We start from the raw sequence: 14,190 nt of genomic DNA, 5'->3' as shown, positions 1-14,190 counted from the left end.
GATTCGTCCTCTGCCACCCAGATTGAGGTGAGTGACTACGCCACCACGAGGACTTTGGGAATTCCAAATTGAAAAAAAAAAAAAAAAGATATTACACAGCTCTTTGGAATGCTTGATTCTGATTGGTCTATCGTGACATTTTGCACTTTGATATTTTTGTACAATGACCACTAAACTGTATTTAATTTTACACAGTTCTACGCTGTGCTAATTACATGTTTCTTGTAGCACTCTTTGACCTTTTTCTTTTCACATATTTTCACTTAATATTTGATGTCCATTTCTTTATTTATTTAAGTATGAGTGTAATTAAGTAGATAATATACAGTCAGCCAGTCATTATTGGAAAACACAACACAGCCTCTTGACAACTCGTTATAATTCGTACAAGATGGCAAAATCGTAAGATACATGAAGATGTACAACATTTATTCTCATAGAGACCAACCAATCTACAAACAGAATTTCAAATCTGTGCGATACAGATTTTAGCTAACCTCCTGTTCAACACTTTATTTTAAGAAAAGTCTGTAAACAAATTCTACGTACTGTACATTATCCTTTAAATGGTGATTGTTCACAAGAACACCAGTGTGCAGAACTAACTCTCGCATATTCAAAACACTTTGAATAACTTTACACAATACATCACACACAACTCCATCTGTCACTGTTAAATGGTAAAACATAGCTTGAGTGTGATTGTGTCTTTGTTTGTGAGTTTTATGTGTTTGGGTGTGTTCCACCAATGTTGAGGAAGATACTTTGAAACTGTTGTACTGGGTGCAGGTTGTGACATTTTGAAATAAGCTTATCTCATTAATATTAATTAGGTTATGTTAAAATATTTGAATGAGCTTAAATGTCGCAAAATATTTTGTAAAGTGATGGGGACAAAATCGTCCATAGTTTTACTACAAGCTACAAAATGTAGCTAACTACATTTAAGCTATTTAATGGAATATTCTGGGTTTAGCACAATCAACTGCATTTTTTTATTTTTATTTTTTTTGCATAATGTTGATATATACAGTAGGCTATATTAAAAAAAAAAAAAAAAAAAAAAAAACAGATTCAGTCAGGCACTTACAATGGAAGTGAATGGGACCAGTCCATAAACATTAAAATACACACTGTTTTAAAAGTATAGCCAAAAGATGTTAACATTATGTGTTAACATAATTTTAGTGTGATAAAATCGCTTATACCATGGTCTGTTCTAATACTCGAGTCTGATTGGCTGGAATGCATGCAGTTCAAGCATCCTGGTTACTTGCGTAACCTCCATTCCCTGATGGAGGGAACGAGACTTTGTGTCGATGTAGTGACACTAGGGGTCACTCTTGGGAGCCCGAAACACCTCTGGTCTCTGATACAAGAAGAGACCTCTGGTCTTTGCCAATGAAAATCTCCCGGACATACAGGTATAAAAGGAGCTGGTATGCAACCACTCATTCAGGTTTTGTGCTGAGGAGCTGAGACAAGGTCCCGGCCATTTCAGCGGGTAGTTCAGCGTTGTGGCAGGAGGGACACAACGTCTCGTTCCCTCCATCAGGGAACGGAGGTTACTCAAGTAACCAGGACGTTTCCTATCTGTCACTCACTCGATGTTGTGTCGATGTAGACACTAGGGGTCCCAATACGAAACGCCGCAACTGGCTGAACTGTGTTACGTGAACTAGCGGTGTGTGACGGGCAGACCACTGTGTGCCTCGAAGCCAGCGCACCAGGCTGACATGTAACCTCCCCCAACACTGTTATGAATGTCGAACGGCCCTTTGGGGACAAGTCGACTGCCCAAAAGATAGAGACAGGCTAACCCAGTCTTGGCTTCTTATCCTCTTTTTTTTTTCCTCTCCTCAAAAAAAAGGAATTAACCGACTGGGGCCACCAAGTCTACGTCGGGGGGGATGTCCCTCCCAAGGGGAAGACACCGCGGAGACCACACCCCACCCAGAAGGGGGGGGGTATTTTGAGTGGAAATACGTCATGTGGTCTTGCCGAACTTTGTCGGAAGTATGCCATGTGGAGAAGTCCCATGGTAGGTCCTACCCTACGGGGGAGGAGTTTCTACAAACATGGTGATGGGGCAATGGGGCCTCTGCCCAAGGAAGATGCAGTTTACCAACAGGGAAACGAATTAGCGGAAGATATACGTCGCATGGGGTTACCTATGGGGAACTGCCACATGCGGAGCACCTACCCCAGTACAGGGCTTAGTTAGCACATGTACTGAGCCGGCAGCGAGTTTCTCCGCAAACTCTTCTGCCACAGGGCTCGGAGGAAATCATCCAGGGAACACAGTTTGTGAACACTACTGGGAGTCAACAGCGCATGTCTTCAGCTCAGGGGAGGTCTGGCCCAAACTTACCTGCTTGTGCGTGCCACTACACGGGACGAAACTGGTTCCACCCTCGCAAAGGTGTTGGGTGTTGCCCAGCCCACTGCTCTGCAAATGTCTGTTAGAGAGGCACCACTGGTCAAGGCCCAGGAGGCTGCTACACCCTTGGTAGAATGGGCTTGTAGCCCTGCCGGGGGCGGCACGTCCTGGGCGTGATATGCCATTGTTATGGTGTCAATGAGCCAGTGGGCGATCCTCTGCTTGGAGACAGAGCTTCCTTTCCGCTGTCCACCAAAGCAGACAAAGAGCTGCTCAGAGACTCTAAAGCTCTGCGTGCGATTCAAATAGATGTGTAAAGCATGCACCGGACACAGCAACGTCAGGGCTGGGTCTGCGTCATCCTGGGGCAGTGCTTACAAGCGCCTCGTAGAGGGGGCCCTAGAATGAGTGATCGTGTCTACCACCGTGGGCGGTAGGCCGCTTAAGTCTTCCACGTCCCATCCTGGGGCCAGCATGGAGAATCCAGAGGTCTGGTCGTGGGTGCCAGATGGTGCCCCGTCCCTGAGAAAGAAGGTCCTTCCTCAGGGGAATTCGCTTGGGGGGGGCTGTCGCGAGGAGCGTGAGGTCCGAGAACCATGTCTGGGCGGGCCAGTAGGGTGCTACGACCCTCTCCTCATCCTCCCTGACCTTGCACAGGGTCTGTGCAAGTAGGCTCACTGGGGGAAATGCATATTTGCGAAGTCCAGGGGGTCAGCTGTGTGCCAGCGCATCTATACCGAGAGGTGCCTCGGTCAGGGCATACCAGAGCGGGCAGTGGGAGGATTCTTGGGAGGCGAACAGGTTTACCTGTCCCTGCCCGAATCGACTCCAAATCAGCTGGACCACCTGAGGGTGGAGTCTCCACTCTCCCCTGAGGGAAACCTGCCGTGACAGCGGAGGTCACCCGGGATGTGAGTGGCTCACAGCAACTTGAGGAGGAGATGGCGGGAGAGTTGTGACATACAACGGGAGCGCAGACCGCCTTGACGGATGACATATGCTACCGTTGCCGTGTTGTCTGTCCGAACTAACACATGCTTGCCCTGGATCAACGGCAGAAACCTCCGCAGGGTGAGCAGAATTGCCAGCAACTCGAGGCAGTTGATGTGCCAACGTAGCCGCGGGCCTGTCCATGAGCCGGCGACTGCGTGCCCACTGCATACAGCGCCCCAGCCCGTTTTGGCCCGTCAACGCCTGCCCGTAGAAACGTGAGTTCGGTCCAAGGGCTGAAGAGGTGGTGACAGATTGGCGTGATGGCCACGCGATGTGTCCCATGGCGCATGCCCATCTCGGGACTCGAGTCTGAAGCCAGTGCTGAAGCGGTCTCATATGCATCAACCCGAGCAGAGCGGCCACCGCTGAGGATGTCATATGCCCCAGGAGCCTCTGAAACAGTTTCAGTGGAACCGCTGTCTTCTGTCTGAATGCCTTCAAACAGGTCAGCACTGACTGTGCGCGCTCGTTCATGAGGCACGCGTGACTGAGTCAAACTCCAAGCCGAGAAAAGAGAAGCTCTGAACCGGGAGGAGCTTGCTCTTTTCCCAGTTGACCCAAAGCCCTAGTCGGCTGAGGTGCGAGAGCACCAGGTCCTTGTGTGCACAACACATCCCGAGAGTGAGCTAGGATTAGCCAATCGTCGAGATAGTGGAGGATGCAAATGCCCACTTCCCTTAGCGGGGCAAGGGCTGCCTCTGTGACCTTCGTGAAGATGCGAGGGGACAAGGACAGGCCGAAAGGGAAGACTTTGTACTGATACGCCCGGCCCTCGAATGCAAACCACAGGAAGGGTCTGTGTCGAGGTAGAATCGAGACGTGGAAGTACGCGTCCTTCAGGTCTACCTCCGCGAACCAATCTTGATGCCGGACGCTCGCTAGAATGCGTTTTTGCGTCAGCATCATGAACGGGTAAACGGGTCTGTGTAAAGCCCGGTTCAGTACTCGCAGGTCCAAGATTGGCCGCAACCCACCGCCTTCTTTCGGTACAATGAAATAGGGGCTGTAAAACCCCTGTGTTTGTTTACAAAACACAGGCAGCATTTTGCGGTGAAGCACTACCTTGCAAGGACAAATTGCGATTTCATTAATTCAGTCAATCATGCAGCCTTGATGGATACCATACCGATGTTTCAGAGGTCAAAATCTGCAGGTTCCAGTGTGCTTTGAATGGTTTTCCCCTTATACAGTAAGTACTACTTTTACTGTCACTGCCACATTTGTAACGTTGTTTTTTCCACATTCATGTGAAAATTACAATGAATAAAAATTAAATAATACATTTTATTGTGCATTTACATTCACAGTTTTGACCAAGTGTGTGGTCGCACTACTTTTTCTCTCTATCTGATTTAGAATAGGCAAAGCTGTAGATCTAACAGCCCTTAGATAAAATTAACCGTTATTTTTTATTTTTCCAGTCAAAATTTGCGCTGCAAAAAAGATATATTACAGCTGTAACTAATCAATTCTGGCAAGTGACCATGGTATATGTGGGATAATCCATGGCTAGGTGTGCGTTAAACGATTTTAAATGCACTCCATTTTGTGTCGGGTGGTTCTTCGCCTCCACATTGTGCATTTAAAATTGTTTAATGCACACCTAGCTGTGGATTATCCCTTACTTACTAACTAGGACTGGGTATCGCCAGCCACCTCATGATATGATACGTATTGCGATATGTCACGATTCGATATATAGCGATATGAAATTATACATATATCAAAGTTCAATATATCACAATAGTATGATTCAATTCCGATTTAAAAGTTTAAATTACAATTCAGTGGGTATATTTTAGTTAAAATGTCCATTTTGCTCACATACAGTATGAGCCAATGCTGTTATTAATTATACAGAGGACCTTCTAACTTGGTAAATTACAGAAATATGAATTTGACAAAAATTATTTAATTTTTTTTGTCACATTTTAGCTTTTAACTATACATATATACAGTGTATATATGTAGATTTGTTGTTTTTGATCAACAACTGACTGTAAAGAACAGAAAGGATCATTACACAGAAAGAGTCAAACCAAATTTTTACTTTTTACATGCAGTGAAAAGATCTCGGTGCTAAACTTCGCCACCACACTACCCTACACTGGTGAGTGAAATCTGAAGAATGACCAGCCAGTGGCTAATAAAACACACATCTGTCACATTTGCGAGTGATTTATGTGCATTGTTGAGGGTTGTGCGATCATGGGATTATAAGAATCGATACTGGGACCATTCAAATGAAGATCGTGATCAAGTTGAAAATCAGTATTTGCCTGGCCCCAGTGCCAAATGTATGAGAGAAGCCCAACCTGTCCACGAGAGAAAAGGGCCCAGTTCAGTCTCTCTCACACCTCATAGAAGCATCTCTGACTGCACTGAGGAACACCTGTCTGAGTTTGTGCTTATGATGTGAATGCACAAATAGTTGAATATAAATATAATATAAATTTTATAGTAATATAAATAACCATAAACATGAATATAGTAATATAAATATTCATACATGAATCTAAAGTATCGATACAATATTGTGTGAAAAAGTATTGCAATGTATCGAAGTTTGATTGCATCAACACAGCCTTATTTCTAACCTTATCTGTGTAAAAACAACCACATACACATTCACAACATACACAAAAAACACATACACACATCTCTTTAGCTTCTGTGCAGGATTTAGTCTAAGCTTTTCGGTAATGCCTGTATTTAGAACTTTTCCATTCCAAGGTTATTTAAGGGAAGAATTAGAGGGCTGAAAAGGTAGTAGTGAAAAAACGAAAGCTAGACAAATAGGAAATTGTTTCTGAATAGGGTTTTTTGAGCTATCTTACATTGTGTCTCTCAGTGATAACTTTTGCTTTATCCCTCCCTCCAAGTCCTCTCTCTCATCACTGAGTAATATTCCGAAAACACACTTTTCAGAAGTAATGAAAAGTGTAATAAATACGCAAATGGATGTTATTTGGATTTCTCATTCGACTGGGCATTGATTCCTAGCTTATAAATAAAATGTGGCTGAGCCAAACCCTTAGGCAGCACGTAGAGTGTGTGTGTGTGTGTTGGAGAGATACCTGTGTGTTGATTTTTGGGTGTGTGTGTGTGTGTGTGTAAGCATGCCAGTGTTCTTGTGTTTGTTTGAGAGTATGTGTGACAGAGAGAGGTCAGAAAATGTATCGTAAGAGAGAGCGACTTTAATTATGATAAGCATAGATTGGGAAGATGGGAGGATTGGGAAGAAGAATCGCTATGATGATTGAACTCTCATAGTAAGTTGTCTTGGAGGAAGTTAAGTTCTGCTTCACCTTTAACCTCCTTCTGCTGGTAATGCCATCCTTGTCAAACCTGTTTTCATGCAATCAGTTGTGACAGAGGCCTGGCAAACAAGTGCATTAACCCTGAAACTAGGAAGACAAATAAAGAGAGAGCATGTGAGAGAACTGTCAAAGATCTCCTCTGGAGTCCCTTCAGATGCGCCATCCCTTCCTTTGATGAAAATGGATTTTTGGGGTTATTGCAGAATACCTGCCGTGCCGGTGGGATCATTCGTATCTGGGAGAAAAACCGGTGAGTGGAAGGAGGGCAAGAGAAGACAGGAGAGAAAAGAAGAAGGGAGGGTAGCACCCCCACTTTAATGAAATAGCTTTAGTTTCTGTTCAAAAGTCAAGCGACCTACAGAGAGTCCAAACAGGATGTATAGCAAAAGACAGAGGAAAGATAGGAAGGTGAATGAAAAAAAAAACGAAGGCACAAAAGTTTAGATGTGAATGCACTTAGCTGAGGAACACAAAAGATGGATAAAGAGAAATCGAAAGATAATAGATCATTTGACTAAGATAAAACTGTCTAATAATTGTGATTTGACTAACTGAACCACATTGAATCTCGCATTAGCTTAACTCATTCATCATGAGTAACTCAAACAAACATACCCAAACAAACGTTAACTAACAGTCAGATTTAACTTACTTTTGGGAAACAGATTTGTCCCCAGAGTTTAGCTAAGTAACGATATTTACCTTACCCATGTCTGATTTTTTTACATTAATTTACTTGACAACAAAACAGACACCTTCTGAATCCAAGGCCATTTCTATGAAAACATTATCAGATACTAATTAAAACCAAACAGAGTGAGCACATATAATTACAAGACTATTAGCAACTTTCCCAGCAGCCAAGCCATTGCTCTTCAAGGGGAGGAGGGAAAGAAAGGGCAGAGTAAAAGATTAATGGTTGATATGAGAAAAAGGGACTCACAAAGGAAACTCAGACAGAGAGAAAGGTGAATAGAGTGAGTGTACCTGCCGAACGAATGGCTGTTCATCTCCCTCAATAGTCTGGGCCTTTCGCAGCCAGGCCTCTTGTCGGAACAATAAACTGTTCCTTGTACACACGAACACATGCATTGTTACATTAGTACTGGAGAAGATGGCAGAGGCTTGGCCTTGTCATTTGTTCACAAGAAAATCAAAGGGATCTGAGAGATTATTGAACAATTAGCAAACAATGACACACACAAAACAACACACAAACCACTCAGTCCAGGGACTTTAACTGAACATTAAGAGGTTTAAACTCACAAAGAGACCTTTAGCGTGTGCCACTTAGGCAAGTAATGATTTATTGTTTCTCTTTTAAATAACTACTTGGGTTCAGAAAGCTTAGTTGTGTCAATAAAGATTCAACAGGCCCCTGATACCTAACTCAAACAAGAATACCCTCCATCTACTGGCTTATGTGTGTATGACAATGTGTTTTGTATGTAGTATGTATGAGGCAGGCTAACGAAGCAAGGCAGGGTTTCACTGTTGTAAACATTAGAAAGGTAGGGTTGTGCATTTGCGTGTGAGCTGGGCGCCGAAAGTGCCGAAATGCTGGGTGGGCTGCCCTAAGCACACATTCTGGTCTGAGGTCTAAACCCTCTGAGATGAACTCATTAAGCAAACAGTGGAAAGAGTGAGAATGAGTGCAAGGCAGGTCAACAGACGTTCACTCAACCAGCCTAGTTACCACTGCCAGTGTTGGATGATCTTAGATGGTGAAGGAAAATTATGATAGAAGAAATGAGTTCTTCATTCACACCACAAAACCAATCTCAGTTAAAGCACACAGATGTCATTACAATGTTCAGTCAACATTACTGTGCCCTGAAGGACTTTTTTTTTAAGTGTTTTCTGTTTTTAGATAAGGATAGAGTTTTCAAGACTTGACAAAGGCTTTAGTGGATAACAAAAAGGAACTATTTCTGGTCACGTGAATAAGTAATATAAAATATATTGAAGAGGCTTCGTGTGTCTAAGAACACCCCTTACCCTGTGTAAAATCACTGTAATGCATGGACTTAAGTGTCTCATTGCTTTTATAAAACAGCAGCAATAGCATTATGATTAAAAAAAAATCAAAGTTCATTAAAGACTTAAATTAAACTATTAGCATCATAACATCATGTCGTATCAATCTAGAATACATAAGTGGTCATAGGTGTGTATTTATAGTCATTTTACAATGGCTTTGAATATGGCTCATCCAATCAGAACTATCCTTTTTATAAAGACAATTGTAAACCTACTAATTGGTGTATATAATGATATTGTCTATGTGATTATGACATTGGATTTCTGTTTTTTGTATTGTAGGTTTCAATCACAACAAAGCCAGACGCAGATCAAGATCAACAATGCAGCCATTATCTTCCCTGTCTTATCTCATTTTGTTTCAGTTACTTTGTGGATCTCTGTGCAGCAGATGTCCTAAGGATTGCTCGTGCCTCCCCAAAAACTACATCTTCTGCGTCCAGCTTAAATTGGTGAACATGCCTCGTGGTTTCCCCTCCTCCACAAAGAACCTATATGTCTTTCAGAATAACATCAACACCTTGCAACAGGAGGACTTTGTAGAGCTTGGGGAGCTTGGAATGCTGGACCTGAGTCAGAATGCCCTCAGTGAAATTCCTGATCAGGTGTTCAGCCCACTCTCCACCCTACACAACCTTGACCTCTCCTCAAACCGCATCACTCATATCTCCAAAGACAGTTTCACTGGGCTGGTCAACCTGGAAAGGCTGTATCTCTACAACAACCACATCCAGAGCATTCACCCAGCTGCATTTGAGGGACTGGAGACCCTACTGGAGCTGAAGCTTCAGGGGAATCAGATCAGTGTGTTACCAGCTCTCCAACTGCCCAGATTGCTACATTTGGACCTTAGTTATAACAGTATCCCACCACCGGGACCAGAACATTTACAGACACCACAACTTGAGTCTCTTAAAATTGCTGGATTGGGTCAAAGCAGTGTGAATGAGGGGCTACTAAGAAGCCTAGTGAATCTACATGTTTTGGATGTTTCTCAGAACCAGCTTGTGGCGATACAAACTGAACTGAAGGAAATGGCGGGCCTACGAAACCTCAATCTATCCGGAAACCCTTTGGGTTCCCTAAAGCGAGAAGACTTCCAAAATCTAAATAACATGCTAGAACTTGACTTGAGCAACTTGAATTTGCAGGGCTTCCCTGAAGGCTTCTTCAATCATTTCCCCAAACTTGAGAAGCTCACCGCTGCTGGAAACCCCTTCAACTGCCTTTGCCCACTTGCCTGGTTCCCGACTTGGCTAAAGGATGCGCGAGTTGAATTGTTAAGGATGGAGGATACTCGTTGTCACTTTCCTCCAGTAAACTCAGGAAAGGTTTTTGCAAAGTTGGAGCATAAAGATTTTGGCTGCCCCACTACGACAATTGAATTAACAAGTGCAGCGACCAGAAGTACCACCATTAAGCCGACAGACCCCACCACACCATCAGGCACAACACACGCCATCCCACCTCCGCCTCCAAGTGAGGTGCCCTCAGCAGACACAGAAAGCTTCCTTCCTTTTCATACCAGTGCCTCTCCTAGCAGCATCCTAGAAGAGCCTGAAGAAGAGCTTATGTGCCCTTCCAACATTTGTCTAAATGGGGGTACATGCAGGTTTGACCCATATGGGCAGGTTAGTTGCTTGTGTCCACGTTCCACATCAGGACTCTACTGTGAGATTCAAAATGAGGCTAGGCCTCCCCCACCTTCCCCGAGAGTTTCCATCGAGACTATTGCCACGGTCCTACCCAACACAATCAGCTCCCATCACGTAACCAGCACTTCCATTTCATTAGACCTTCACCGTTACATTGAGACACGACCGCACATCAGTGGAATCCGGCTGACTTATCGGAATTTGTCCGGCCCCGACCGGAGGCCACTGCAGCTGAATTTGCCTGCATCTTATCCTGAGTACACGCTTAGAGGACTGCTGCCTAATAGCACCTATTCTGTATGTGCTAGCCCACTGGGAGAGCCCGTCCATGTGTCAGTTGCCTGCATGGAGGCTCGCACGGCGGAAATCCCACATTCCTCCCACGAGCCCAGCGTTGACAAAACCAAACCTTCCTCCTCCCTCATACCCATCGTGGTAGTGGTGACAGTGGTGATGGTTGCAGCTATTGTAGCCACTGTTGTGGTCATCCACTGCAGAAGGAGATCCAAGGTTCCTGAGACATCCCCTCTGGAGTTAGAGGGCATGAAAAACAGGCCAGAGAATGGGACGACACATTCAATACAACCTGCCCCATGTCCATCTTTAACTCAAAGCAGTTTGGAATATGAGGCACCATTAATACAAGGACAGTGTCCTGCCAACAACAGTTTGGCAAACAAATCCTCATATATGTAAAAGCCTGTATGTACTCATACCTTCAGCCCTCAGAGGGTGATGCACTCCATGATTCCTGCAGATGGGTGCGATGCATATTGGTTGGTGTACATTTGAATGCATCCCAGCCAAACGCAAGTTTAAAGTGACTTTCAGCATTTAAATAAGGTGCATTTGCCAACAATGTTTTTTACAGATAAAATATATTGAAAGTGCCTTTTATAACCATAAATATCTGGCTTCAGTGACAGCCCTGCTGCCAAGACCATCTTAGACCAACATGAATTTCCATGCTGACCCAACCTGATTTATGCTAGTTAATGTTGGTCTGTTGCTGGTCCAGAACCTGACCAACCAGCATTTTCTTTCTGGTGATACAGGTTGACCAAGGAAGTCTTGTTAGTTAACCTTGTTAAGAAGCTTGTTGGGAACACCAGCAAACCAGCATCCAAAACTCAACTTAAGCTGGTGACCAGCAGTGCTGTTCATTCCAGCAGGGTGTTAGCTGGGCTGAAAAACAGATTGCTTTAGAGGTAGCTCATTAATGTAGCTGGCTCTGGAAGTGGTAGACAGGAGTCAATATTTCTTGCCTGGACTTCTTGCCCCCGACTTCCCGGTCCAGAAAAAAATTGCACTGATCAGAGACACTGGGACTGTGCCTAAGAGGTGCCTAAAGAAGCTAAACATGATCAGCCTCTTAATAGATGCTTCAAACAGGTTTCACGCAGCATCACAGCATCCCTCTTTCCTGCCTTTCTCTATCCATCCTGTACAGGAGATTATTTGCTGTGAAAAAAACATAATGAAGTGACAATTTTCTCACTTTGTGTTGTTTATATTGTTGTGTTCTCTGTTTTTGTATTTTTAAGTGCCATTTCTGTGTCTATTTTTATGTTTAGTTGTGATTTGTAAACCTAGACTGTAGAAGCAAACATTTTTCTCCTCTAACTTGAGTGAAACAAGTTCAAATGCTTTGACTTATCCTGAATGAAAACAAACTGATAATATATGTCCAGTGCACATCTGGCAAAGAAACACTTTGTGAGACTATAAACACCCACATCCATTTTTGACCTCAAACAAATTCCACACATTAACAAACAGACCAGTACTATATAAGGAGATGGATAACTAATGCTTTTTACAAAGCTGTTTTTTGAAGTGCCAATGGTCTAAAAATGTTCTGTAGCCATAATTCAAACAAAGCCTGAGGTTTTTTGTACATGCTGCCAAGCTGATGGCAGTTTCAGCCCTACAACAGAGCAAACTGGGCCAGACAGCTTGCTCACTTGTTGCAACCACACTATGAAAACATAAAGTACCTTGTCAGTAAATTATTGTATCAGATGGTAATAACGTGGTACTTTTGCATATATACAATGGTACTGAATGATTACTATATTCATATTCATATACCATGGTATTTACATGGTAACCCATGTAAACTTAAAAAACACTAAATGTAAAAAATAAAAAAAAAACATGGAATTGCCATGCATGGTACACTGTAAAAAGTGGTAATGTGAAACTGTTATCTTAAAAATCTATTTCAACTCGATCTAACCCTTAAAATTACTTTTGTTGGTGTAATCTAATGTATTCAGGTTAATTTAGTCATGTTAAATAATTATTAACAAGTTAATTTAGATGTCACCACATGAAGCACATTTTAGGTTACCTGACAAACTTTTCTTTTTACAGTGTACCGCATCCAAAAAACATGGTAATGCCTTGGTACTATTTTGTTGGCATGTCCTATCTGAAGCTCATAACTGCAACTATTTCATGCCTCCTGAAATATGTTCAGTTTGATCTGTTTAAATTCAAAATTAAACACCAAACTTTGACATGAACATGAAACCTTACTTTTAATAGGAAAAAGTAATATAATAAGACCATGTAAGGCCTTTTTAATGTAAAAAGTGATTGATTGATCATTTTGCCTTGTAAAAGCTAGAATGTGTCCAAGCCAAAAGTGTCATTGTGGAATTGTATGTTTATGCGCATTATCAGTATAGTGCCGTTTTGTTAAGAGGAATGGCGCCAGTACTCCAACCCAAAGTGAGAAAAGGTCAATTGCCAAATTCTTCCCAATGTCAGCACTCACTTTTTTAGATCTGTGCTCACATACAGTATTTATGACAGTATGCAGTGTGTGTTGAACATGCCAGCACATCCAAACATTTGAACTGGAAAGAGGAACAGCTTTACACAGCATGAGGGGTTTCAAATATTTGAAACATTTTCAAACTGCTTTCAAGTCCCATGCTTACTTTGGGATGCTTGTTAATTTGTTCCTTTTGTTGTGCACAAAGCCAAGTCTTCTTTTTTTAATGTAAAAATGTGTACTCTTTGGAATAAAAATGTGACGTCTGTTAAGAAAAGCAAATGGAAAAACCACAATTCTTTAACTGTTCCCTGCTGAAATATTTTGCTTGTGTTGTGTAACAAGGGCTGACTCAAAGAGCATGACCACAAAGCATTAATGGGACTTTTTGGAACCTTTCCTAAGTGTTCTGAAATTGGAAGTTTCCTTCCATGGCTTCAGCCGAGATCAATACAAACTAATTTGCAGAAGTTTTCAGGAATTATTTTCATGCAAAAAGAGCAATCAAGCTCTATGAGTAAAATTAAGCACATACATTCCAACAATAGAAAGGGCTGGTCAGATCAAATTACCCAACCAAACCCAAATTGCCCAACCTTAATCTCTAATTAAGGGCTCTCATTTAAGCTGTTTTTCCTCCCATTTTTAATCCCATGCCCTTCCTCTGATTGGTCTCTGATTTTGCCTTTTTTGGCTGTATGATGAAATCATTAAAATATATACATACATAGGATTTTAGTAAGACACTTACTGCTACATTTTCTAACTACTGTAGAAAAGAAATCAGAATTTGAATTTGAATGCAAAATTAAGGCAAAACTGTTCTGTTTCTTGGGCAGGATGTGCTGTTTTTGTGGAACATTTGTGTGGTGCGGATGTATGTGCGAGTCATTGCAAACTGTGAAATTGCACCAATGGACACTATTCAACATGAGCCCTAAATCACTAAATTCAGCAGAGCCTCTACAGTAATGTGGTTCCCATTAAGTGCTCAGTGGGAAAAGCGGGAAAAAGATAGAG

The 14,190-nt window shown here is 42.6% G+C and overlaps 1 protein-coding gene across 1 annotated transcript in view; it reads left to right on the top strand.

Annotated features, from left to right (window-relative positions):
• vasna (vasorin a) overlaps positions 1-13,818 on the top strand; it is a 30,285-nt gene extending 16,467 nt beyond the window's left edge. Inside the window, exon 2 of the mRNA XM_051694769.1 lies at positions 9,016-13,818. Within this exon, the coding sequence (XP_051550729.1) occupies positions 9,057-11,084 (2,028 nt within the window). The 5' untranslated portion in view covers positions 9,016-9,056 and the 3' untranslated portion in view covers positions 11,085-13,818. The remainder of the gene's footprint in view (positions 1-9,015) is intronic.
• The last annotated feature ends 372 nt before the right edge of the window (positions 13,819-14,190 follow it).

The sequence above is a fragment of the Myxocyprinus asiaticus genome, chromosome 50, assembly GCF_019703515.2.
Source record: "Myxocyprinus asiaticus isolate MX2 ecotype Aquarium Trade chromosome 50, UBuf_Myxa_2, whole genome shotgun sequence".
NCBI classification, from domain to species: Eukaryota; Metazoa; Chordata; class Actinopteri; order Cypriniformes; family Catostomidae; genus Myxocyprinus; species Myxocyprinus asiaticus.
The sequence above is the reverse complement of the archived record's forward strand: the minus strand, read 5'-3'. Positions and strand labels throughout refer to the sequence as shown.